This window comes from Symphalangus syndactylus, chromosome 5 (assembly GCF_028878055.3).
Source record: "Symphalangus syndactylus isolate Jambi chromosome 5, NHGRI_mSymSyn1-v2.1_pri, whole genome shotgun sequence".
NCBI classification, from domain to species: Eukaryota; Metazoa; Chordata; class Mammalia; order Primates; family Hylobatidae; genus Symphalangus; species Symphalangus syndactylus.
The window spans coordinates 123,452,897-123,480,167 of NC_072427.2; the positions used below are offsets into that span (position 1 = coordinate 123,452,897).

Sequence of the window (27,271 nt, forward strand, 5' to 3'; positions counted from 1 at the left end):
AGTATGCCCCGTATTTCTTATAATCTTCAACAACCCCATGAGACAGATATTATTATTCTATTTAGAAAATAATAGTAGGCTGGGTACGGTGGCTCAAGCCCGTACAATCAATCCCAGCGCTTTGGGAAGCCGAGGCGGGTGGATCACTTGAGGTCAGGAGTTCAAGACCAGCCTGGCCAACATGATGAAACCCCATCTCTACTAATAATACAAAAATTAGCCGAGCATGGTGGTGCATGCCTGTAATCCCAGCTCCTCGGGAGGCTGAGGTAGGAGAATCACTTGAACCCGGGAGGCGGAGGTTGCAGTAAGCTGAGATCCTGCCATTGCACTCCATCCTGGGCAACAAGAGCGAAACTCCGTCTCCAAAAATAATAATAATAATAGTAAGTGACTTGTCCAAAGTCACTTAACAAGGCCGGGTGTGGTGGCCTCATTAATCCCAGCTTTGGGAGACTGAGGTGGACGGATCACTTGAACTCATGAGTTCAAGGCCAGCCTGACCAACATGGCAAAACCTCGTCTCTACCAAAAATACAAAAACTAGCTGGGCATGGTGGCATGTGCCTGTCATCCCAGCTACTCAGGAGGCTAAGGAATGAAAATCACTTGAAACCAGGAGGCAGAGGTTGCAGTGAACGGAGGTCATGCCACTGTGCTCTGGCCTGGGTGATGAAGTGAGACTCGGTCTCAAAAAAACAAAACAAAACAAAAAAACAAAGTAACTCAACTAGTTAATAACAGAGTTGGAAACTGAATCCAGGTCTTATAACGCTTTCTTCCTTCCCCTAGGCCACGTTCTCAATGAGGTATGGATGATAACTATATCATGTTACCCATATGAATTCAAATCACTGATCAAGTCTTAGAAACGCATTTCAAAACACAAACCTAGATCTGTGCTAGAAGTGAACATTCCAGAAATTTAAAAACACTTTGATAAATGGGTTCCTTCCAAACTAAAAAAGAAAAACGTCAGAGAACTGCCCCCAAGAGATGACAGTGGGCTCTTTCTAAGAAGCTTTCAGTCCACAATGATCTCCCAGTTCCCATTCCCATTCTCTCTTGAACCAGTCACATTGCCCCAGGCACTTGATCCAAGAAAACTGGGCCAGTGATATGTGGAGAGAAAGTCTGCAAGGGATGGCTGCAGCCCACAAGATTCAGTTTTCAAAGGCAGCCTCCTGATGTGCTTTCTGCAGATTGAGGCACTAACATAGAGTTCACATTCACTCCAGCAATATCCCACTTTACTGTGACACCAGTTGTCCAGTGAGCCCTCAGCTGGAGAATCCACACAGCCAATTTGGTGTGTATTTCAATTAAGGATGAAATCTACCATATGCCCTCAATGACAGCTGCACAGCCCGTGAGCTGTTGAATTACACTACATTGAGGGAGTCAAATAGAAAAGCCTCTTAAGCCCTTTGAAATTTGGCTTGGAAAACAGAAAGATGACTTGCAGATGAAGGAAATGCGTGGATAAGATCACCATTGCTCAAAGACAGAGCTTCATGAAGGCACTTGTGGCCCAGGTGACTGGCCTCCTTCACATTTGTGAAGCAGGGCTATGAGTCAGGGCTGTGGGTTATTTTGTCACAACTTTCTCACTCAGTAGTAGGGTGGGGAAATAAGAGAAGGCAGTTCTTTGTCCACATTCACCATTTTCTTTTCACCATGGCAAACATTAAGTATTCATATCAGATAACACTTCTGAGAGGTTCCTGAGCTCTGTTCCATGCTCTGTGGATAAGAAAGCAGGCAATAGGTGCTTTTTCCACAGTCATGGAAAGAGGCACTGATAAATAGTGCTAAAACTCTGTTTTAGGTTGGTTTCTCTCAGACACAGGCCCTGTGACAAAAATTTGAGGGTAAGAATTTGAGGGGAAGGTGATCCTAAGAAGCATTAAGAGGAATGGAAAGTGAGACAGGAAGAGAAGCCAATATGAGGTGTACTGATGTTGGCAAGTGAGTCTGGCCTGCTGAGCTTCAAATCACAGGTTCTCTGGAACCTGTATGTGTAAAGCCCAGTCATGTCCTACCATGGGCAAGAAAGCCAAAGTATTTACCCAATAACTCCCAGTTATCACTGATTGAGGCAGCTCTCAAGGATATTAACTCCCTAGCACTTTCAGGTTGTCCCAGACACAAACAAAAATACTAAGCCCTCTGCTCTTGGTCTGAGACTCCCTGGGTCTTCTGGTAAAACAGTATGGTAGAGAAAGTGTTAAGATATTCATGAAGAATTCTCATCATCTCCTACTTTGTAGTCAACTTCTAGTGCATACTACCTTCTCAAAACCTATCACTGGCAGCACTATGCTTTTCACCAACCATTGCACCTTGAAGCTGTAGCCCTTATTGAGTCAACACGTTTTCTTCATTTCCTTCATTCATGTGCGTCTGCTCACAGTGAGTGTCTACTGAGTGCCTGTTACTTCCCAGGCTACAGGCAGAGAGCAGTGAGTAAGGCACACATGGCTCCTGACCACGTGCAGCTCACAGTCCACCAGAAAAGACAGAGGTTAAATTAAAACTACGTTTAACATAAAGAACTTAATCCAATTATGATAAACTGCTATAATAGAAAAATACAGGACATGGTAAGAGCACATAAAAGAGTGTTTAACCTAATTGAGGTCAGGAGGTAGTCAAGGAAAACTTCCTCAAAGTAATGAAGTATATGCCAGAAGGAAAACAAAAATCAAATCATAGACAGCCTGTACCCAACCCTTACCACATCCAGTCAGAGCTTCTCTCACATCTCTCCCTTTTTATCCCATCCTCACTGATACTCTAGTACCTACTTCTCTTCAACCAAGGCAAAAGCTCCTGCTGCCATATTAATATTTCTAAAATACCTCGCTAACAACCACTGCTTTCAAAGCCAAGCCTGGGTAAGCCTGAGCACGGCACTGAAGGTCCTGCCACAATCTGGCTCCATCAAACACATTACCCCTATTCCCCAGTATGTATGTCCTCTGCCATGCAGCTCAGACTCACCATTGCCTGAATACTCCAGGCCAGAGTCTTGGCAGAGTATGCACTATTGAATCAACTGGCTGCGTGAAATTGGCTACATTCTTGAGTATTTGGTTTTTCTCTGCTCAAATTCAAGGAAACTGCCAAAACCCTGAGAATATTATGCCAACTTCTCCTCCCACTCTATCACCAGACAAAGAATAAGTTTCATACTACGTGACAGGAGCTGAAAAACTGGGTGACTGATGGCCCCTGACCAGACAGGCCCTGTAAAGAATCACTGTAAATTTTCCTTGAAGTGTCAAAGGATCATATGAAACTCTCTCCTTCACTGCTTCTCATGTTGCCACAAGGAGCTCTGGGTATGCAAAAAGCAACAGTATAATTTCTCTTCCCTACTTGACTTCCCATAATACTTATTATGGGCATCACACATTTTATTCTTCAATGTAACTAAGGGATACTGTATAAGAAAAGCACTTCCGGAAACATTTAAGCCCCAAATGTGTGTAAAATATGAAAAATTTTGTACCTACTAAAGATCTGTGGCTACTTTATCATAAAAATTTGCTTCATTAAGATATCATTTATACAAGTAGTAATTATAAATCTCTATTGAGTTTGCCTTCAAAAATTTTTAATTTTAGTCAAATGCTCTACAAGGCTCTGATTTTTTATGAATTTGCATCAATTAGCTTTTGAAAGCTGATGGAGAGAGAGAAAGAGACAGAGACAGAGAAACAAGATGAGAAAGACGTTAAGAATAGAAGAAATTGCCAGCATTAATGCAAAACAAAGAAAAATTGTCTCTATTGGTTTAGTGTACTTCCCTGTGTTAACTTGATTTTAACAAGGTACTCATTTTCAAAAAAGAATCTGAGAAAAATAGGAAGAGAGGAAAAATAAATGTTATTCATTACAACTTTGCCATTAGAGCCCTAGCTGATCAGTCTCAGTCTCATTTTCGAAACTATCTTGATTAGCCATTCTTCAGCTGACACTTCATTATTGTTGTTGGAAAACAAAGTTTGCTCAGGTTGAGATAAGCTTTTTTTTTAACCTTTTTACATGAGAGTTTAATTTATTTAATGAGACCATCTTCAAAAAAAAATTATATTCATTCACATGTTGCCAAAAATGGAAGAATAGAACCATACTGCAAAGAAAATATGCTTAGTAGAATTCCAGACTATATTCCTAAGCAAAAGCGTATTCCTAATATCCATATCTCTGAGTAAAGTGCACATTAGCAGTTTTATCTTCATTTCCCTTTTGTATAAAACCTGGGATTTTAGTGATTTGCAGCAACATGATTTAGAAAACATTTTCCATCTTGATAAAGTCTTTCATTTTTCTTTCTTCCACATTTTAAAAGAGAAAAATTCAGAGTATTTAAAACCGTGTGTTTATCTACGTCAGTTGGGAGGAGTGTGTAGCAAAAAGCCAAATTCAGATGCCAATTTTGCTGACCAAAGTACCTCTAAAATGCATATGGGGTTATGCAGTTAAACTGAGAAAACATCCTCAGGAACAGGAGGTTCTGCAGTGGATTAAGATCTTCAGCTACTACTGCTTCCAAAGGAGATGCCCTTTTTCTAGTTAACTCTCAAAAAACATTCCAACGTCACAATAACTTTTACTACAGAGACTCAGCACTACAATTTTATCCGTCATTTTCTTCTTGTATCTTTGGGAGAGTAGTCACAACATGAACTGATTTTACATGTCTAATACTTGTTTCAGCTCACCTATGGATCTGGTAGAGGATATCTAATTTCGTGATAAAACTTTGAAAACAATGTTGTGTATGTTTGAGGTCTCCTTAGGAAGGCAATACTTACTCATGAACCTCAAGATAAAAGGTCAACAAGACTAAGCCCTCAAACAAGTAAGACACTAATTTCTTCCATCTCCTGAGAAAGGAAGTGTGTCGTAAAAGAAAGAAAGTTCATTGAACGCTTGATATTAAAAAGTTTACAGCACTGTTTCTCTGCACATATGCACTGATCAAATACGATGAAGAGTTCAATGTTAAAGCACTTCTATTACTTTATTTTTAGACATTATCTTAATAAGTAAATTAAAAATTCAAAACATTTAAATCATAATTTTTCAAAAACTGTATGCCCCCAAATATTCCAGAAACAAAAAGCTTTTATTTTCCTCGCTCAGTATATCTGTAATTTCCTGAATTTCCCAACCTCAGAGGATAGAAGTAAGAGGAGAAGTGCTAAGTCAGTAACAAGGGAAAACTACACTTTACACACCTCCACAGGATCTAGGCCAGTGCTCAGCATACAATAGGTACTTGTAAAAAACTGTGAAATTGTGCAAAATAAAGTACAGAGCAGGTGATACAGGGAGTAGTCATTCATCTATTCAACAAATGTTTATCCTGTGTCTCTTCAGCTTAAGCACCACATCAAGCATTAGGGATATAAGAGTTAACAAGACAAACACAGCCTCAGCTCTCAGGTAAAACTGAATCCGAAAGAAGAGACAGACATTAAGTAAATGATTGTGATAAGTGCCATAACTGAAAAATGAAGTTCTTCAAAATATAAAGGGGGCTCTAACTTAGTCTACGAGTAAGGAAGTCAGGGAAGGCTTCCTTGAGGGACATTTAGACTAAGACTTCAAAGTGGGCTGAAGGAAGAATGTCCTGGGCAGGTGCAAAGTCTCTGAGATGAGAACGAGTCTCATGGCTGGAGTGTAAGGAAAGCAGGTGATGCTAAGAGATGAAGAGGATGAGGTGCACAGTTCTCAGATATGGTGGCTCTCCAGGTGATGTGGACTTTTTACTTTATTCCAACGAAATAGGAAGCTTCTGAAAGGTGTTAAGCAGGGGAATTTAAATCTCTCAGATTTAAATTTCTAAACCGTCACGCTGTTATTTAAAGAATGATTGGGAAAGAGATGAGGATGAATTTAAGGAACAGTGAGAAGGCTAATGTGATAGTCAATAAGTGATGATGGGACCGATAGAAAAATATAAGGTCTGTGAAAGATTGAGTTCAATTTCAACATGCTCAGTTTGAGAGGTCTATGATTCATTCAAGTAAAGATGGTCAATAAGGCATTGGATATAGAGGTTTGGAGCTCAGCCAAGAAAGCCTTAGTTGAAGATGTTTATTAGGAAGTCATCATCATAGAGATGGAAGTTGAAGCTGAGGGCACGAGAGCAACAGAAGAAAGACCGCTAGAAAGAAGACGACGACCAAGGCCAAGGCCTTGAAGAACACCAACATTTAAACATCTGTGGGAGGAGGAGTGAATTCCTGCCATCCCTTCATCCCTGCCCGGTGTGGGTCGGTGGAGGGAATGGCTAAAACTAAAAAGAAATAGCAACAAAAATATAACGAGGGAAAAAAAAAAACAGGAAGTGAAGTATACTGGAAACCTAAGGAAGAGAATGTTTCAAGAGGGAAAGACTGGTTAACTTTGTTGAAAGATAACAAATAACAATGAGTTTCTTAATCCTGAGTTCTAGTTTGATTGCACTGTGGTCTGAGAGACAGTTTGTTATAATTTCTGTTCTTTTACATTTGCTGAGGAGAGCTTTACTTCCAACTATGTGGTCAATTTTGGAATAGGTGTCGTGTGGTGCTGAAAAAAATGTATATTCTGTTGATTTGGGGTGGAGAGTTCTGTAGATGTCTATTAGGTCCACTTTGTGCAGAGCTGAGTTCAATTCCTGGATATCCTTGTTAACTTTCTGTCTCGTTGATCTGTCTAATGTTGACAGTGGGGTGTTAAAATCTCCCATTATTATTGTGTGGGAGTTTAAGTCCCTTTGTAGGTCACTCAGGACTTGCTTTATGAATCTGGGTGCTCCTGTGTTGGGTGCATATATATTTAGGATAGTTAGCTCTTCTTGTTGAATTGATCCCTTTACCATTATGTAATGGCTTTCTTTGTCTTTTTTGATCTTTGTTGGTTTAAAGTCTATTTTATCAGAGACTAGGATTGCAATCCCTGCCTTTTTTTGTTTTCCATTTGCTTGATAGATCTTCCTCCATCCCTTTATTTTGAGTCTATGTGTGTCTCTGCACGTGAGATGGGTTTCCTGAATACAGCACACTGATGGGTCCTGACTCCTTATCCAGTTTGCCAGTCTGTCTCTTTTAATTGGAGCATTTAGCCCATTTACATTTAAAGTTAATATTGTTATGTGTGAATGTGATCCTGTCATTCTGATGTTAGTTGGTTATTTTGCTTGTTAGTTGAAGCAGTTTCTTCCTAGCTTCGTCACTCAAAACCGCTCAACTACATGGAAACTGAACAACCTGCTCCTGAATGACTACTGGGTACATAATGAAATGAAGGCAGAAATAAAGATGTTCTTTGAAACCAACGAGAACAAAGACACAACATACCAGAATCTCTGGGACACACTCAAAGCAGTGTGTAGAGGGAAATTTATAGCACTAAATGCCCACAAGAGAAAGCAGGAAAGACCCAAAATTGACACCCTAACATCACAATTAAAAGAACTAGAAAAGCAAGAGCAAACACATTCAAAAGCTAGCAGAAGGCTAGAAATAACTAAAATCAGAGCAGAACTGAAGAAAATAGAGACACAAAAAACCCTTCAAAAAATTAATGAATCCAGGAGCTGGTTTTTTGAAAAGATCAGCAAAATTGATAGACCGCTAGCAAGACTAATAAAGAAGAAAAGACAGAAGAATCAAATAGATGCAATAAAAAATGAAAAAGGGGATATCACCACCGATCCCACAGAAATACAATCTACCATCAGAGAATACTACAAACACCTCTACGCAAATAAACTAGAAAATCTAGAAGAAATGGATGAATTCCTCGACAAATACACCCTCCCAAGACTAAACCAGGAAGAAGTTCAATCTCTGAATAGACCAATAACAGGCTCTGAAATTGTGGCAATAATCAATAGCTTACCAACCAAAAAGAGTCCAGGACCTGATGGATTCACAGCCGAATTCTACCAGAGGTACAAGGAGGAACTGGTACCATTCCTTCTGAAACTATTCCAATCGATAGAAAAAGAGGGAATCCTCCCTAACACATTTTATGAAGCCAGCATCGTCCTGATACCAAAGCCTGGCAGAGACATAACCAAAAAAGAAAATTTCAGACCAATATCCTTGATGAACACTGATGCAAAAATCCTCAATAAAATACTGGCAAACTGCATCCAGCAGCACATCACAAAGCTTATACACCATGACCCAGTGGGCTTCATCCCTGGGATGCAAGGCTGGTTCAACATACGCAAATCAATAAATGTAATCCAGCATATAAACAGAACCAAGGACAAAAACCACATGATTATCTCAATAGATGCAGAAAAGGTCTTTGACAAAATTCAACAACACTTCATGCTAAAAACTCTCAATAAACTAGGTAATGATGGGATGTATCTCAAAATAATAAGAGCTATCTATGACAAACCCACAGCCAATATCATACTGAATGGGCAAAAACTGGAAGCATTCCCTCTGAAAACTGGCACAAGACAGGGATGCCCTCTCTCACCGCTCCTATTCAACATAGTGCTGGAAGTTCTGGCCAGAGCAATCAGGCAGGAGAAGGAAATAAAGGGTATTCAGTTAGGAAAAGAGGAAGTCAAATTGTCCCTGTTTGCAGATGACATGATTGTATATCTAGAAAACCCCATTGTCTCAGCCCAAAATCTCCTTAAGCTGATTAGCAACTTCAGCAAAGTCTCAGGATACAAAATCAATGTACGAAAATCACAAGCATTCTTGTACACCAATCACAGACAAACAGAGAGCCAAATCATGCATGAACTCCCATTCACAATTGCTTCAAAGAGAATAAAATACCTAGGAATCCAACTTACAAGGGATATGAAGGACCTCTTCAAGGAGAACTACAAACCACTGTTCAATGAAATAAAAGAGGATACAAACAAATGGAAGAACATTCCATGCTCATGGGTTGGAAGAATCAATATCGTGAAAATGGCCATACTGCCCAAGGTAATTTATAGATTCAATGCCATCCCCATCAAGCTACCAATGACTTTCTTCACAGAATTGGAAAAAACTACTTTAAAGTTCATATGGAACCAAAAAAGGGCCCGCATCGCCAAGTCAATCCTAAGCCAAAAGAACAAAGCTGGAGGCATCACGCTACCTGACTTCAAACTATACTACAAGGCTACAGTAACCAAAACAGGATGGTACTGGTACCACAACAGAGACATAGATCAATGGAACAGAACAGAGTCCTCAGAAATGATGCCGCATATCTACAACTATCTGATCTTTGACAAACCTGACAAAAACAAGCAATGGGGAAAGGATTCCCTATTTAATAAATGGTGCTGGGAAAACTGGCTAGCCATATGTAGAAAGCTGAAAGTGGATCCCTTCCTTACACCTTATACAAAAATTAATTCAAGATGGATTAAAGACTTAAATGTAGACCTAAAACCATTAAAATCCTACAAGAAAACCTAGGCAATACCATTCAGGACATAGGCGTGGGCAAGGACTTCATGTCTAAAACACCAAAAGCAATGGCAACAAAAGCCAAAATTGACAAATGGGATCTAATTAAACTAAAGAGCTTCTGCACAGCAAAAGAAACTACCATCAGAGTGAACAGGCAACCTACAGAATGGGAGAAAATTTTTGCAACCTACTCATCTGACAAAGGGCTAATATCCAGAATCTACAATGAACTCAAACAAATTTATAAGAAAAAAACAAACAACCCCATCAAAAAGTGGGCGAAGGACATGAACAGACACTTCTCAAAAGAAGACATTTATGCAGCCAAAAAACACATGAAAAAATGCTCATCATCACTGGCCATCAGAGAAATGTAAGTCAAAACCACAGTGAGATACCATCTCACACCAGTTAGAATGGCCATCATTAAAAAGTCAGGAAACAACAGGTGCTGGAGAGGATGTGGAGAAATAGGAACACTTTTACACTGTTGGTGGGACTGTAAACTAGTTCAACCATTGTGGAAGTCAGTGTGGCGATTCCTCAGGAATCTAGAACTAGAAATACCATTTGACCCAGCCATCCCATTACTGGGTATATACCCAAAGGACTATAAATCATGCTGCTATAAAGACACATGCACACGTATGTTTAGTGCGGCACTATTCACAATAGCAAAGAGTTGGAACCAACCCAAATGTCCAACAACAATTGACTGGATTAAGAAAATGTGGCACATATACACCATGGAATACTATGCAGCCATAGAAAATGATGAGTTCATGTCCTTTGTAGGGACATGGATGAAACTGGAAAACATCATTCTCAGTAAACTATCACAAGGACAAAAAACCAAACACTGCATGTTCTCACTCATAGGTGGGAATTGAACAATGAGAACTCATGGACACAGGAAGGGGAACATCACACTCGGGGGACCGTTGTGGGGTGGGGGGAGGGGGGAGGGACAGCATTAGGAGATATACCTAATGCTAAATGACAAGTTAATGGGTGCAGCAAAACAACATGGGACATGGATACATATGTAACAAACCTGCACATTGTGCACATGTACCCTAAAACCTAAAGTATAATAATAAAAAATAAAAATTAAAAAATTAAAAAAAAAGAAATAACAATGAGAAATAAGATGAAGACTGAAAAGGGTCCACTGGATTTAGCAATGAAAAAATCTTTGGTGGCCTAAGAAAGAGCAAATTCAATATTGTGGAGAATGCAGAAGTGAGATTTTGGTAAATTACAGAATAAGAGGGAGGTAGAGGAGTAAAGATAACATATATAAAGCAATTTTTGAGAAATTTAGCTGTGAAGAGAATGAAAAAGTAGAAATAGAAATAGTAGATGGAGATAGTTGTGAGGCTTAGGGTAGACTTTTCTAATACAAAATACTAGAATAGGTGGAGTCTGATAGAAAGCATTTAGTAGAGAAATATAGGTGAGGAACAGGTTAAAGATGGAGTGAGTTCCCTGCAGCCACACATGGAAGGGCTGGCTTTGACATGAGATGCAGATATACAGAGACATGCAGATATGATGGCAGGAAGCCAAAGTCTATGTGACCACATCTATTTCCAACATGAAATATGGGAGAAGATCACTTTTGGAAGTTAGGCTGAATCAAGTAATGGGTGTTTGAGAGAAGTAAAGAAGGTCTGAAATTATTACTACTGAGAAAATAGATTTCAGGCTGTATTTAGGAGCTGGTAAATGTTGGTGATCATAAGTCTTAGGTGATATCCATCAGTATCCATCAGGAGATCAAAGCAAGAGTGGAAGAAAGCACAGTGGAGCTCCTGACCCAGAATCCACTTCCTAGCCTCCAGCCTCAGTCCTCTCTCCAACTTTCTAGTCGTATTATGAGCTATTCTGGATTATTTATAACATTTAATTACTGTGTCACTTTTTGGATCACTGGATTACTTACTAACTGATCACATATTAACCATTTCCTGTTTCATAATTCCTTAACTTGAACTCTTAACTCTATTGTCCACTCTCTCTAGTCCCATGTCCTATGCTCCTTTGTATATCTTCATGCTGCTAGAACTACAATAGCTACTCGATGAATACTGCCTAAATAGATTTAAGGTTTAACAGTGGGGGTTTTCTAAAGAAAGACTTCCAAGACTCCCTGCTGGTTTGTGTTTCCCTAGTAGACATGTAAAAATCTTCTTTCTGGGTATGGGCTCTGGGGGGACTGCACCAATCCTGTATTTTTGGAGTAATGATAACCCAATACAAAAACTGCATCTTAGAGGACCAGGAGGGGTGAGGCTGCCATCACTTTTGTTGAGGAAATATGACCAGCTGTGGTCATTCCCATCAATTGTCCCCAATTATCTTTCTCCACCCACAGACCTAACCCATAACTCTGCTTCACATATATAAGCTGCCCTTTTCTTCCCAGTGCCACCCCAGAAGACTCAACTGGTTCATCTGTCTTCTGAGTTAAAAATCAAATTTCTCTGTACCCAAAGACCTTCAGCTGGAATGCTGTTGCAGTCAGAATGTTGCCCTAAAATTTGGGGAAAGAGATAAAGTAATAGAGAACAATTAAAATAAAGACAAGGAAAACTCTACTTCAAGTTTCACTAGCTTGCCAAGTTCATACCTTCGCAGCCAGCCGACACTCCATCACCCTGATATTGAAATGGGAAGTTGCTGCCTTATTCATCTCCACACAACTGTTGGCAATCACAAACACTGCTCCACTTGGGAGTTTTACATCAGTTGCCCTCAGAGGACTAAATTCTATCAACTTGGCCTGTTAGAAGAAAGATGAAAGGAGAAATATAATTTATTAGAATGCAGAAAATGTTCAAGTGTTTATGTATTTATTTATCTTAAAGTGTTTTGTCAAAAATGCATTCATTGATTCAAATATTACTTATTGACCTCCAGGCGCTGTACTAGGCACTGGAAATACAACAGTGAACAGGAAAGACACTGTCAATCCTCTCATAGAGCCCACAATCAAGTGGGAAAGACAGTCTAGTAGACAGACAAATACATTTCCAAGTTGTGTTACAATGGTAGCAAAGCACAGATGCTATACGGATACATAGCTGAAGCATCTGATCAGATACAGCCTACTGTAGGCTCCACTCAGTTGAAAAAGAGAAATCTAAACTGAGTCCTAAAAGATGAGCAAAAGTAGGGCAGACAGAGGGTTTCTTTCCTCAAAAAGCATGTCAAGAAGAGGGAAGAACTTAGGCAAGTCCAGGGGCAAAAAACAACATGGAATGTTAATGGAGCTACGGGCATGGAAATTTGGTTAGAGCTTACAGTTTGAGGGGTAAGAAGTGGTGAGAGTTTAGGATAGAGGGGTAAAGCAGGGGTCAGATGGTGAAGTGTTTTGTAAGCCCAAAGAACTTGGACTGTGTTCAGACTCTATAGCTAACTTACATTAACATCAGGACTCTGGCCCTCATGTCTGCCTGTTGAGTCTCATCCAAAACACCCAAAGTATTTTCTTAGTATTAAAACAAATTTCCTCATGCCTCATGTCTTTGGCTTAGGGGAATCAATAACAAATATTCTTAATAAGAAGGAATCCAGGTGTTCTTGGAAAATAGCCAAGCCTGTAGGAATCTGATGAAAAACTAAGAAAATGTTTTAAAGAAATGTTTGCTGTATTTTGGAAATGAGCAGCTTATGAGCAACAACTAAAACCTCTGCTCTGCCTAAAGGAGTTGATAGCCAAGGGGAAGTGGTATCCAGCTAAGGAATTCATTCCTGGCTTACTGTCAACATTCTTTCTCCCACCACTGAAGCCCCAAAAATGTTGACAGAGAAAAATGATACCAAAGAGTAAATTATAAAAAGAGGGACTGTGAATATATGTGGTAAGAGAACTATGATTTGGGTTTAAAACCAACATAAGATTATAAAAATGCATGAGATGAAGTGATTTAGGACAGGAGCGGGAAATGAGGTTCCAATAACTAGGGAATTGAGAAAGCTCACCTTAACAATGAAGAAAAATAGAAGAGGGGAAAAAGCTAGACACATGAGAAAAACAGACCAGAGGTATCATTCTGGAAGTGTAAGAGAAAGGCAATCAACATGAAATAGAGTAGGTTAACTGGTGGCAGCCTTAAGTTACAAGCAGTTGGGAAATAATATCCTACAATAGAGCCTAATATAGTAGGCTGTCCATAACCAAGCATCCTGGGGCTTTCAGGGCCTTCCTCTCCATGTAAATTTTCCCACTAGGAATTTCCGAATGGCTCCTATTTGGAATGCTACCTACAGTTCCTTCTTCTGCAAGAAATGATATAGACTGGTCCATGCCTCCTCCTTCAGTGCCAATGTAACGCTCACTCTTGGCACAGATTTCTGCAAGTTCCACCTGGAAAGGTAAAAACTGATTTATACTGTGAGTAGTCATAACCCATTTCTCATTCATTTCTTACTACATGCATGACAAATAGGTTTGAATTCCAGCGCCAACTCTGATCAACTAATAGTAGCCTGCCTGGAGCACTGCATTAAAAAGGGCTCCAGACTATAGGAAAATATACCAACATCAATTAACAATGTCTGCTATGGGTATGAAATAAGATATTGACTGTGCATGCTATGTTTTTGCCATCCCTAAAAGTCTCCACAGAGCAAGCAGTTTCTACCATCTTTCTATTTACTCTATCCTTCCCTAGACTGGTATCACTGAGAATCTCATATGGGCAATCATTCATTTTTGCCTCAGCTTCCTTTGTGTCCCAACAGTGAACTACTATTCCACAGTCTACCCATAACCAAAGTGGGGTCATTAAACTTTATTTTCCTGCCCGAAAGTAATGAAGTCTCTCTGGCATTTCCATTAAATGTAAGAATCAGAACTGGTGTCATTTCATCAGGCTCATCTTCCTCCAACCAAGATGTTCTAACCCAAAGTGAAAATATTAAAATATCTGTTTAAGAATCTTTAATGGCTTCCTGTTGATTAAGAAATAAATCTAAACTCCTCAACCAGGCATTTTGAAGGCTTCCAAAATCTGGGACCATTATGCATGTGAAATTGACCACTCTTATCCAGTTAGATTTGTCTCTTTGACCATTTCACACATGTTTATGCAACTTGGTATTACTTCCTGTCTTCTCTCCTGTATAAATTGTACTTTTGTTCAATATCCAGTTTATTGGCTAGCTACTATAGATAAATCTCTGGACTGACCACTGAAATCTTTCTTCATGGCCGGGCACTGTGGCTTACGCCTGTAATCCCAGCACTTTGGGAGGTCGAGGCGGGCAGATCATGAGGTAAAGAGATCAAGACCATCCTGGCCAACATGGTGAAACCCCATCTCTACTAAAAATACAAAAATTAGCTGGGCGTTGTGGCCCATGCCTGTAGTCCCAGCTACTCAGGAGGCTGAGGCAGGAGAGTCGCTTGAACCTGGGCAGTGGAGGTTGCAGTGAGCCGAGATTGCACCACTGCACTCCAGAGTGAGACCCCTTCTCAAAAAAAAAAAAAAAAAAAACTTTCTTCATCATGGAGTCTTCTTTGAATATTATTCCCATCATGGTGTCCCCTTTTTCTAAACTCCTAAAATATTTGTAGTTAGTATCATCTAATACACTACTATTCATTGATTCATCTATTCAGTTTTATTTATTGTAAGACTTTATTCAGGCCCTTATTTCTGTTTTACTATATGATGTTTCTAGAATAATTATTCCGAAACACTGATATAATCATCTCTTGCCTGCTTGGTTGCCAACACCTTAATGCTCATACTCTTCAGCATGGTACACAAGGTCTTTAATGACTTAACCCTACTGCACTTCTCCAGCCTGCTATCCCACCACTCCTCCTGTAAACCCTAAGCTCCAGCCAACAGTGATACTAAACAAATGCTGTTCTTTACTACCCCAGGCTCTTTCACATCTCATTGTCTTTACAAATACGATTTTCCATTCTCTTCACTCAATACTCCCCCGAGCATTCCCAATTAGTCAACAACTCAAGCAGCACCTTGCCGTGGAACCTGCACCACCACCCATATGCACACATACCACATAACTCCTCCTCAGCACTCCCTGTTAATAACTCTATTATCATGTATTGAATATGCTTTAAGTGTGGGTCTACTTGTCTTTTTATCTACATGTCTGTGAATCACAGTGCTATTATTGCTCCTTAATTGTTAATTGTTTCATGTTTCTATCATATCTGTTTCTTGTGAGAAATGAATAAAATATGGTGTTTCTTTCTTGTCCCCTACTTCACATAATGCCAAACACATAGTAAATATTAATAAACACCTGCTGCTTTCAATTTCTGAGAATAGCTGCCCAAACACCATCTGACAGATTCTGCAAGTGTCATATTCCTTGTTGGTCATGTGGATTCACAAACATTAACTTTTGTCTTGTGACATGAGGTAAACTTAGGATTTTGATGCAATAGGCATTGTTCACAGTCTGCTGACACACAGAGCCAGTGTCCATAATATGTACATTAAAAATAAATTAGTAACCAAAAGATCAAAACACTTGGATTTAAAATGTAGAGAAACAACATACCCAGATGAAGCAGTACATTCATCATTATGTAACAGATGATGGAACCTGGGTGCCCAACCAACTGTGACCCCGGGCCAGTGTAAAAAGTCTGCTCCCCTCAACAGCAATAACAGACACATTTACTGAGTCACAGTATGTGGTAAGTATGCTAAGTACCTTGCATTACTTCTTTTGTAAGCATTATCTCCTTCAAACCTCCAAACAAAGTTCTGCTTATCCCCATTATAGACATGGGAAAAATGGGGTTTAGAGATATATAACCAGAAGTGGAAGAGCCAGGATTTGAACCTCACCTGACTCCAAAGCCTGTATTCTTTTCTCACTGGACTTAACTACTCCCTGCAAAATGGAGATGATGTAATCTATTTTTCACTACCTCAAAGGGATATGAAAAGACAAATGAGATTCACCAAAATTTAAGTATCCTCCCTCTTAAGAGGAAAAAACCAGAACACTGAGAAGTTTGATAAGTTTATGCTTATTATTTTTTTCCACGTATTCATATTCTATTAACAATGCTAATAGTTTTAGTAGTTAAGGTTTATTGAGCACTTATTATGTGCTAGGTAGTGTTCTAATTGCTTTGCCTGAATTACTTATTTCTCACACAACCCTATTGATATGGTTTGGCTGCGTCCCCACCCAAAAGCTCATCTTGAATTGTAATCCCCATAATCCCTATGTGTCAAGGGCAGGACCAGGTGGGGGTAATTGGATCACAGGGTTGGTTTCCCCCATGCTGTTCTCATGATAGTGAGTGAGTCTCAGGAGATCTGATGATTTTATAAGTGTCTGGCATTTCCCCTGCTTGCACTCACTCCGCCCTGCCGCCCTGTGAAGAAAGTACCTGCTTCTCCTTTGCCTTCTGCCATAATTGTAAGTTTCCTGAGGCCACCCCAGCAATGTGGAACTGTGAGTCAATTACATCTCTTTCCTTTAAAAATTACCCAGTATCAAGTATTTCTTCATAGCAGTATGATAACAGACTAATACACCTATAAAATAGGTCTCTGCAGCTTACAGATTAGGAAACTGAGTGGGTTTATTAGCTGAGACTAGGCTAGTAATTATTAAAGATATAATTCAAACTCAAGTGATCTGACTCCAGCACCCACAATCTTCACCACCACCATATATTACCTCCTATCCATAATAAGGAGAAAAGTACCCACCTCCCTAGCCACAGCATTATTGTAATGATCCAAGAAACTAAAGTTTAAAACTTCAAATAAAAGTACCTCATAGTGCTCTAAAGTACTACACAGTTGTTGTTATCTTTACATGATGAATAAGGAATCATCTGATTTACACAAGAAAGCAGCTAAGTCCCAAGCCAAACGTAAAGACAAGTTATGATTACTATAGAATACAAAACCATTTTTTAAGAGTTCAGGGAAAGAGAATTTAAAGAATCTGGATTCCTCTAAAACAGCCAATGCAACATTAAGGAGTAATGAAGCCTAAGGCAAACAGGAAAATAGATGCCCGATTTTTTTTTTTTTTTTTTGAGAAGGAGTCTAGCTCTGTCGCCCAGGCTGGAGTGCAGCAGTGCGATCTCGGCTCACTGCAAGCTCCGCCTCCCGGGTTCACGCCATTCTCCTGCCTCAGCCTCCCGAGTAGCTGGGACTACAGGCTCCCACCACCACGCCTGGCTAATTTTTGTATTTTTAGTAGAGACGGGGTTTCACCATGTTAGCCATGATGGTCTCGATCTCCTGACCTCATGATCTGCCCACCTTGGTCTCCCAAAGTGCTGGGATTACAGGCGTGAGTCACCACACCCGACCATATGCCCGATTTAAAGCATTTGGGTCTACTTACAGGGGGCAGGGAGTCTCCACTCACAGAATATAAAACATGCTTGTAGTAAAATATTCAACTGCACGCCCACCAGCTGGTTTCCCCAGCGGCCCTACCTCTTCACCCCAGTACCATAAGCAGAAAGGTCAAATCCTATTTTTTTGTTTGTTTGAGACGGAGTCTCACTCTGTCACCCAGGCGGGAGTGCAGTGGCCCGATCCCCGCTCACTGCAAGCTCTGCCTCCCGGGTTCACACCATTCTCCTGCCTCAGGCTCCCGAGTAGCTGAGACTACAGGCGTGCCACCACACCCGGCTAATTTTTTGTATTTTTTAGTAGAGACGGGGTTTCACCGTGTTAGCCAGGATGGTCTCGATCTCCCGACCTCGTGATCCACCCGCCTTGGCCTCCCAAAGTGCTGGGATTACAAGCGTGAGCCACCACGCCCGGCCAAAAAGGTCAAATCCTAAATCATTATGAGATGTAAAGAAACTAGAAACAGCCGGGTGTGGTGGCTCACACCTGTAATCCCAGCACTTTGGGAGGCTGAGGCGGGCAGATCACGAGGTCAGGACATTGAGACCATCCTGGTTAACACGGTGAAACCCTGTCTCTACTAAAAACACAAAAATTAGCCGGGCATGTTGGCGGGCGCCTGTAGTCCCAGCTACCCGGGAGGCGGAGCTTGCAGTGAACCGAGATTGCACCACTGCACTCTGGCCTGGGCAACAGAGCGAGACTCTGTCTCAAAAAAAAAAAAAAAAAAAAAAAAGAAAATAGAAACAAAGGTTAAAAAAACAAAAACCAAACAAAACGAAACAAAAAAAAAACCCTCAGATTCTATTAAGAAAAAAACTTGCATTCTTCTGATGGTAAACAAAAATTAGGCCCACAGAAATCAAAGAAATAATAAATAATTAATAAATAAATTAGGCCCATGGCCTAAGCCAGAGATAGCATGACCTGAACTCAGAGAACAATTAATGAACGGATCTGGTGCCTTAACAGCACTACAATGTAAAAGGAAGCAGAGAATGTTGTCATTATGGATGATGTGAGGGAGACATGTGAGTGAGTCTATCCATGCTTTTTCTGTCCTTTCGGACACTGAAAATAGAACCATAAAATGTCCTCCAAGGATTATAATCAGACAGAGTGACTTGCAAAGACACTGAATCAATACTCCATACCTACTTAAATTATGTAAAATCTCAATAGATTTCACAAGAATAAGGAGTAGCTGTCAAAAGCACATTATCAAAAGCATATAGAAAAGAAGCTTATCCGAAGCTAACTTCATGGATAGAACAAAATGAATTCAGGAACCCCATTCTCTTTAGCAAAGGACAAAGGCATATTTCTACCTGATGGCTAAGTGATCCTAAGGCTTTACGACCATACCCCATAAACACAAACACACAACCCGAAAACCCTCAAGCTAGATCAGCAAAGCTCTAATGAAGAATGGGTTCACTCCCCTCTCTACCATGTATTTTATTTTGCCCTTAAACTTGAGCACCACAAGAACCCCAGGGATTTCCAAACTAGTCACTTGTGACATTTTGCTCTCTATCCCTTCTTTCAAAACCCTAATGACTGAGAATCATTAGGGAAGACAACTTGACTGCATGGGAAACTTTGCCAAAGTGTGTAACCAATAAGCTGCTATCTATTCAGACATCTGCCCTCTGGACAGTTAGGAGAAACCCGACGTTATTTACAGATCTTCTTTTAAAGCTACTAAACATAGTTAATGAAGCTACTTTAGCCCTTTTTGTGGTTCTCTTGAAGCAGCCTGGGAAGGAAACAAAAGGCTTGTGGCCTTCCTAAATTAAACAGTTTATCCATCTGCACGCCAGTGGAACTCCAGGTAAGAGGAGAAATGAAATAACAGGGTTCAACTTAACAGAGAATCTAATTAAATCTAACTGATTAGCACTTAGAAAGGCTAAAGATTCATGAATGTTATGCCTCACTAAACGTGGATATCCACAAAAAAACAATAATAATAATACAAAAAGACAAGAATACAGTGACCTGTTTTTGTTTAGCAGTTTCAATAATGAGATTGTTAAAAGTTGAATTACACTGGAAGGAATGTTTCTCTGAGTTAGTTAACCATGCCTACGGGAAGTCTAACTATTCAGAACACAAGGCTTTAACCAAGACAAAATTATACTGTTATAGTCGGCTGCCATAAGTGCAAGTCGAGGGAAAAGAAGGAAATAAACAGACCCATTCATTCATTCAACAATCATTTAGTGACCTAACAGATAAGTGAATAGGCCAGTGTCTGCCCTCAAGGAGCTCACAATATTGATAGTGTCTTTAGGTGAACAAGTCTTCCAAAAGAAAATGTAAACCTGGAGTGCCAGACAGCTTCTGTTTGCCTCTCCAGATCTGTCCACTTCCCTTCACCCTGCTATCTGCCCCAGAAGGCTGCCCAGGATGAACTACAGTCATGTGCTGCACAAAAACATTCTGGAGTGGTCTCATAAGAGTAAAATGGAGCTGAACAATTCCTATCACCTAGTGACACCATAGCTCAGAGCAGTTGTAACATCACATTACATTTGTGGTAATGTTGATGTATACAAACCTACTGCACTGCCAGTCATATAAAAGTGTAGTACGTATGATTATGCACAGTACATAATACTTGATAATGGTAATAAATGACTATGCTACTAGTGTACATATTTATTATACTTTTTATCATTATTTTAGAGCATATGCCTTCTACTTATTAAAAAAAAAAGTTAACTGTAAAACAGTCTCAAGACAGGTCTTCGGGAGGTATGCCAGAAGAAGGCACTGCTATCACAGGAGATGACAGCTCCATGCATGTTATTGCCCCTGAAGACCTTCCAGTAGGACAAGAGGTGGAGGTGGAACACAGTCATATTGATGATCCTGACTCTGTTTTAGTTTTTAACAAAAAAACTAAAAGTTTAAAAAGTTAAAAAAAATAAAAAATTTTAAAAATAGAAAAGAGCTCATAGAATAAGGATATAAGGAAACACTTTGTACAGCTATACAATGTGTTTGTGTTTCAAGCTAAGTGTTATTACAAGAGTCAAAAAGTTTTTTTTTTAATTTTGTTTATAAAGTAAGAAAGTTACAGCAAGCTAACGTTAGTTTATTACTGAAGGAAAACATTTTTATATAAATTTAGTGTAGCCTACATGTACAGTGTTGATAAAGTCTACAGTAGTGTACAGTTATGTCCTGGGCCTTCACATTCACTCACCACTCACAGACTCACCCAGAGCAACTGCCAGTCCTGCAAGCTCCATTCATGATAAATGCCCAATATAACTGTACCATTTTTTTCTTTTAAACCATATTTTTACTTTACCTTTTTTATGTTTAGATACACAAATACCATTGTGTTACAACTGCCTATAGTATTCAGTACAGTAATATGCTGTACTGGTTCTATAGCCTAGAAGCAATAGGCTGTACCATATAGACTAGGTGTGTAGTAGGCTACACCATCTAGGTTTGTGTTAGTACACTCTATGATGTTGACACAATGACAAAATCACCTAACAGCACATTTCTCAGTCCATAACCCCATTGTTAAGCAATGCATAATTGTGCATCAACAGGCTCAGGTGCTCTCTGCTTCCCATTAGGTTCTTCTAACAGAGGACTCTGGCAGGAAATGGGGAAGGGAGGGAGAGTGAAGTGAGATCTCTCCCTGTCGAAGGTGCCTTCAGGCCCAAGGGCAGCAACAGCACAGCTACAGGTTAGTCCTGGATGTCCCCTAAACCCACATCTTTGTAAACAGTCCCAGTGAAATAAATTGTCCTTTAGTATTGAGTGTGCCATCTGTTTTCTGTTACAACCCTGACTGTTTCATCTAGATAAGGTAAAAACATTAATGGCTCCTCTGACTTTACCTCAAATATTTTCTCTATTTACTCCCTCTCTAATCCTTCTCCACCCTAACTTTCAAAATTTCTACGTTCTTATCTGGGGGTATTTTCAAATTCTTCCCCAAGTTGTCAAACATATTAGGTAGAGCCCATCCAGGACAGAGAAATTCTCCATGAAATAGCACCAAGATAACTCTAAAAGAGACTGAAGCAGACTTGCTTTCTTCTGAAACATGACTGATGACCAAGATCTAACTTACAGACACTTTGTAAGGAAAAAAAAAAAAGCCTGTTCTAATATTTTTTTTTCAAGAAGGAGGCTATTATTTCTTCTTCACATCTGTAACTTAAAGAGATGTAATGCAAAGGAATTAGTAACTTTTGCATTTTTTACTTCAAGAAAAGTTGCCTGAGGACAAAGACAGCCAATTCCCAAACTGGGCACAGCAGATGCAAATGACCCTGATGGTTCAGGCTGAAAAGTTCCTGTAAATAATACAGGAAAGAAAGGAAGGAGTTTAAATATCAAAACAAGCAGAAACTGGAAAAAAACAACAGTGAGGAGGTTTCTCCAAAGTCAATCTAAGAAGTCTGCAAAAATGTAGAAACACCACAGAGCTTGCATTAAGCACTCCGAGTTTGCATTAAGTACTCATGCTTTTTTCACACATAGCTTGTTTTTAGTTCTTAGGGCTGGATATTCATATGTTCCTATAAAAGCTCAATGGGCTCAGAAAGTGTGTATCACAAAAGAACAAAAGTACACTCTCCTATCTGTGTACAGTGGAGAGAACATGATCTAATGAACCTGGAGAAAGCTAGTAGTTGGGACATGTGGCTCTAAAAATATCTCAGGTGCTCACTGAGGGCAGAAGCACAGTCTTCCAGTGGCTCCCTCCAGACTCGTCGTCGACAAGAGAAAGACAAAGACCACTTCCTTAACCTAACTGACCTGCAATCCAAGTCACAGAGGGACTCAGATTCTGAGAAGGGGCCTTCAACAATGAGGCTGGAGCAAAGTATTTTATTCAAACACTTTGGGATCCTAGGCCCATGGGAATCCTGGGGAAATGTCTATGATAGGTTTCTTCTAGACCTCAACCATCACAGCCTGTGCTGGATGAGGAGGAATCTTATTAGTACCTAACAATGTACAACCTTGGATATTTCTCCCGATGATGATTCTGGATGTGCAAATGTGTGTGGTAAAACTGTTAAAATATTAACATGAATCTAAAAGGTAATAATGAGATGCAAAGGGAGAAAAGGGTACAGTATACTCTGCTACTCCAAGTGCGGTCTTCACACGCAGCATTGGTGTCACCCGGGAACTGGTTAAACCTGCACAATCTCATGCTCCATCCCAGACCTACTGAATCAGAATCTGCAGCTTAACAAGAACCCCAGGTGATCTGCAAGCACATTAAATCTGAAACAGCCCTTTAAATGATTTCCTACATGACAAGGCTTTCTTGATAAATTAAACAAATTGGGAAAGAATTTAATAAAAAAGTGAAGAAAGCTGACAAATACCAAATGTCTTCTAAGGCTAGACACTGTGCAGGGTATTTTGTACATCTTATTTAATTTACAAAACAACCCAGAAAAAGAATTATAACTTTTTATAGAATTGTAAATTCTCTATCTCATAGAGAAGGAAATTGAGGCTCAAAAAGGTCAATAAACTGACCTAAAATAAGATTCAAAGCCAAAAAGGCCTGGCTCCAAAGTCCACCAAGCTACCTTGTCATTCTGCTTCAGGAAACAGAGGCTGTGCCCAAAATTGGGCAGTGGTGAGCCAATGGAGCACAATTTGTGCATATCTGAACTGAAACTCCTTTTCATTAGAATGAACAATGAAGTTGACGATAAGTTCTAGGAAGCAGACATTTCTGATTCATCACAATGTTCCTTCATTTTCTCTTCAAGTTAAAAAACGTGTACCTTGCTGGATGGTCTGAGGCTTGGAAGGCTTTGCCATTATCCATCTCCAAACACAATTCCCAAATACTTTCCACCCAAAGATCCCAATGTTCTTCATTGTTTCGCAATCCAGAGTGATCTCAATATAGGGCTAATATCTTGGTATGATTTCTATAGCCCGATAATTGTAATGCCAGCTAACACAATGCCTCAGACACTGTTCTAAGCACTTTTTGTGTTCTATCTAGTTTCAAATTCGTGAGGGAGGGAGTTTCAAATCCATTTTATAATGAAGAAACTGAAGCATAGAGAGGTTAAATAAACTGCCCAAGATCATTCAGCTAGTAAGTGACAAAGCCAGAATTTGAGCTCAGAGTCTTGGTTCTATGCTTTTAAGCACAATACTATACTTTATCTCTCGGGGAAAGGTTTCAGGATTAGACCAGGAACCCAAAATTCAGTAGCCCCCAAAGCCTTCCCTGCATACTTATCTCTCACTAGCACAATTGACTGAATCCCTTTCATTGTTTAAATTCTTAAAAAACACAGGGTGGGAGTTGGAGGGAATAGTCAGCAAACACATACCAAAGTAACTACTACTGGGAAGAGGAGAAGAGGGGAGAAAAAACTGCCTAAAAAAAAGTTTTGGGGAAAGCCAACAGGAGGCAGAAGCCTGGCCGGCCTGATGGAATCAGACAATAATATGACCCAAGTCACTGATACTAAATACCAACAGGGCCTCCATTGCCTGTGGTAAAGCCTAGTGTCACTCCTTTGGCTGGTAGAATACTTATTTTGGCTCTGACCTTCTAAAAATGCTAAATAATGATAATAATGGATGGGCGGCAGGCTTACAATCTCTGTGGTTTGGCAAGCATGTCCTGGAATTGCACATTCCTTCCCATGGATAGAGGAACCCTCCTATTCCCTGGAGGAAGGGTTCCTTATACTGTGTTTTGAGCAGAACAGTCCTGTCCTGCCATTGAGGTCCTAACTGCAGGATCTCTAGTGGCAAACCAATCTGTACTCTCCTAGAGAATGATAAGAGAGGGGCATTTGATGACTAGTTATTATTTCTTTCCCTAGCATAATAATAACTATGAGAATACTTGCTAATTTTCCTAATACGGATCTGATCATACAGATACAGATGCAAACCAAAGAGAAAGAAAGAACTTCTATGAATCATCATCTGAGTCAACCAAATACATATCTCAGTGTACACATTTGCCTTGGGGAAAGGGTTTTATGTATACAATAGTTAATTCGCAAACACTTTGACATGCAGTGGGAAGCATCTTTAGGGTCAGGAAATGCTGAGGGTGTTCCAAGAGTTGTTACTGAAATAAATTGATTTTACTGCACTGTGCTCAAATGTTATGCTCAGAGCATCTACTGAAGGTCATTATAAGAAACAGTCATGTGAACACCACTTTTGCATTTGTTTTTAGACATTGCAGAGGTGATTTTCATTATATTTTATGTGCTCTAAAGAATCCATGTGAGAAATACATTTCAGAATTTAGCACCCCCAGGGAAAATACTGCCTCTTCTGAAGAACTGGGATGATTCCTCTATTCTGATCATGAGACCTCTATAACTTACTATTGCCCTTTTCACCTTGGCCTCCAGGAATCTTAGTAAGTAAGATTAAACAAAACAATTACATTAAGTAATTAAGAGTTGGTATGTTTTTATTCTTCTTTCTTTTGTCCTAGTTTTCTACTTCTACTTTATTAACCTTATTGAATATTTTGGATTGTATAATTCCTAGACACTTTAAACATAAAGAAAATAGGCACTTGGTACAAGTAGAATAAAAAACTGAGACATAGTAGATGGGAGGAATAGTTACGTTAAGGGAGCGATGATAAACAAGAGTACATTCTAAGAAGGGGGAGCAAGAATGGTGAGGAGGTCCAGTAGCCATATTCCATAAGGAAGAGTTGAAACAACAGTGGATGTGTGGCTTAGAGAAAGAATAAGAGGACACACAAGTGGTTCCTTCAAACTTCAAAGGATCCTAATATCAAAAGGAGGAGACAATTGGGGATACCTAGGTAGAAAAGGTAGAGTCTGATTAAATAGAAGGAAAATCTTTCCAATGATTAGAGTGGTCCAAGAATGAAAAGGGCTAATTTGTGAAGCAGTGAGATCACTATGGTAACAGAGGCTAGAAAATGATCTCCTATTAATATCTCAAGTTGGGAGGTGACTAGAATAAAAATGCACATAGGGAGAGGGCCCCTGAGTTCTGGGGTTCAGAGACAGCAGCCTCTTAACTTCAATTCCTAGGGAAACTACACTTCCTTGTCCTCCTCCAAATTTTAAAAATTTATAAATATTCTGTTCTACAAAAGATGAAAATGTATGTAGAAATGCTGAAACAAAAGGGTTAAATTCCTCACTCTTTGCAAAATAGGACAGGGAAGTAAAAGGAAAACTTCATGAAAGAGTAGAGAATTTCCATTTTGTCCTGTCTTCCAAAATGTGCATTCTTGGGCACAACTCTACTCCCCATGATGTTTCTAAGGCCTATGCTGAGTTGAGGCTACCACAAGAGCTCACCTTCACCCTCCATGCAATCTACCAGGCCTCTGACCTTGCACTGCACAATATACCCTATGGAAGAAGTACCTCAGGAGCAGATTCATTTTATCTCTTGTATAGCACTTTTTAAATATATATTTGCGGGTCTATGCTACACACCATAGGAGAACCAAAAGAAGTGCTGACAACCAATAACTTTCATGAACAATCTAATTACAAATCACAGCCCAAGTACACTCTAATACATAAGGCAAAAAGCTGACCTAGAAAACCTATCCTTTGAAAAATAAATGATTGCAATCTCTTTCTCCAGATTTTCATTCCTTGAGTACCTATGTATAGTTACTCCTGACACTCCCCCAAATTATAAATGTTATAAATACTATGCTTAACAAAACTTAGATAAAAATAGAAACAATATTGCAGATGATGTTGCATAATCACTATCTTGGATGTAAATATAAAAATGTCATTTAGTTTAGCACACTATTGGTAGAAGGGCTCAAAGGAGAGGGAAGTAATTTCTATTGGAACAAAAGCTAACCTAAACCAGGAGATGTACCCAATTGGTAAGGTAATTTGCTAGAAAATAAATCCATTTTACACACTGCCAATCCATGGAGCAAAAGATGCTAACATTGTCTAAAGAGAGACAGTAGAAGAAGGGGAGAAAAAGAAGATGATCATTTCTAAGTTATACCAGTAAGGATAGAACCCTGGCTGGCTGCTTTGCAAGGTGGATAATGGGCTCCCTGCTACTGAACCAAACAGCAGCCCGCAACATCAGCCACTGTCCTTACATTACACCACCTGTGCCTCAGACTGCAGCTCTGCTCATTTTCTCTCTTCACTTCATGATTCTTTCTATCCACATCTTTCAGAGGATATATTACTTATTTCTATAGCTGAAGTTTTAGCTGTGCAAAGCACTCTAGAACACTCTGCATTTTACATTGACATATGACATAGTGACTTCAAAAAATGAGTAATTTTTGGCTTGCATCTGCAACTCAGCTTTTACATCTCAGCTGACACCACAAAGCCTTTCCCAAAACTACCCTTTCCCATTTAAATTGGGGTCTCCCTGTTCTCTCTCATAATATGTTTCCTTCATAACATTTATCAC

The 27,271-nt window shown here is 39.6% G+C and overlaps 1 protein-coding gene across 7 annotated transcripts in view; it reads right to left on the reverse strand.

Annotated features, from left to right (window-relative positions):
* Nucleotides 1-27,271, reverse strand: part of GALK2 (galactokinase 2) — a 171,238-nt gene that overhangs the window by 38,514 nt on the left and 105,453 nt on the right. For 6 of the 7 annotated variants that reach the window (XM_055279053.2, XM_055279056.2, XM_055279054.2 and 3 more), the window contains exons 6-7: nucleotides 13,717-13,815; nucleotides 12,076-12,228 (exon numbers count right to left, since the gene is read on the reverse strand). The exons of the other annotated variant lie outside the window; for it this stretch is intronic. In XM_055279053.2, coding sequence (XP_055135028.2) covers nucleotides 12,076-12,228; nucleotides 13,717-13,815 — 252 coding nt within the window. The remainder of the gene's footprint in view (nucleotides 1-12,075; nucleotides 12,229-13,716; nucleotides 13,816-27,271) is intronic. 7 annotated transcript variants of the gene reach the window in all.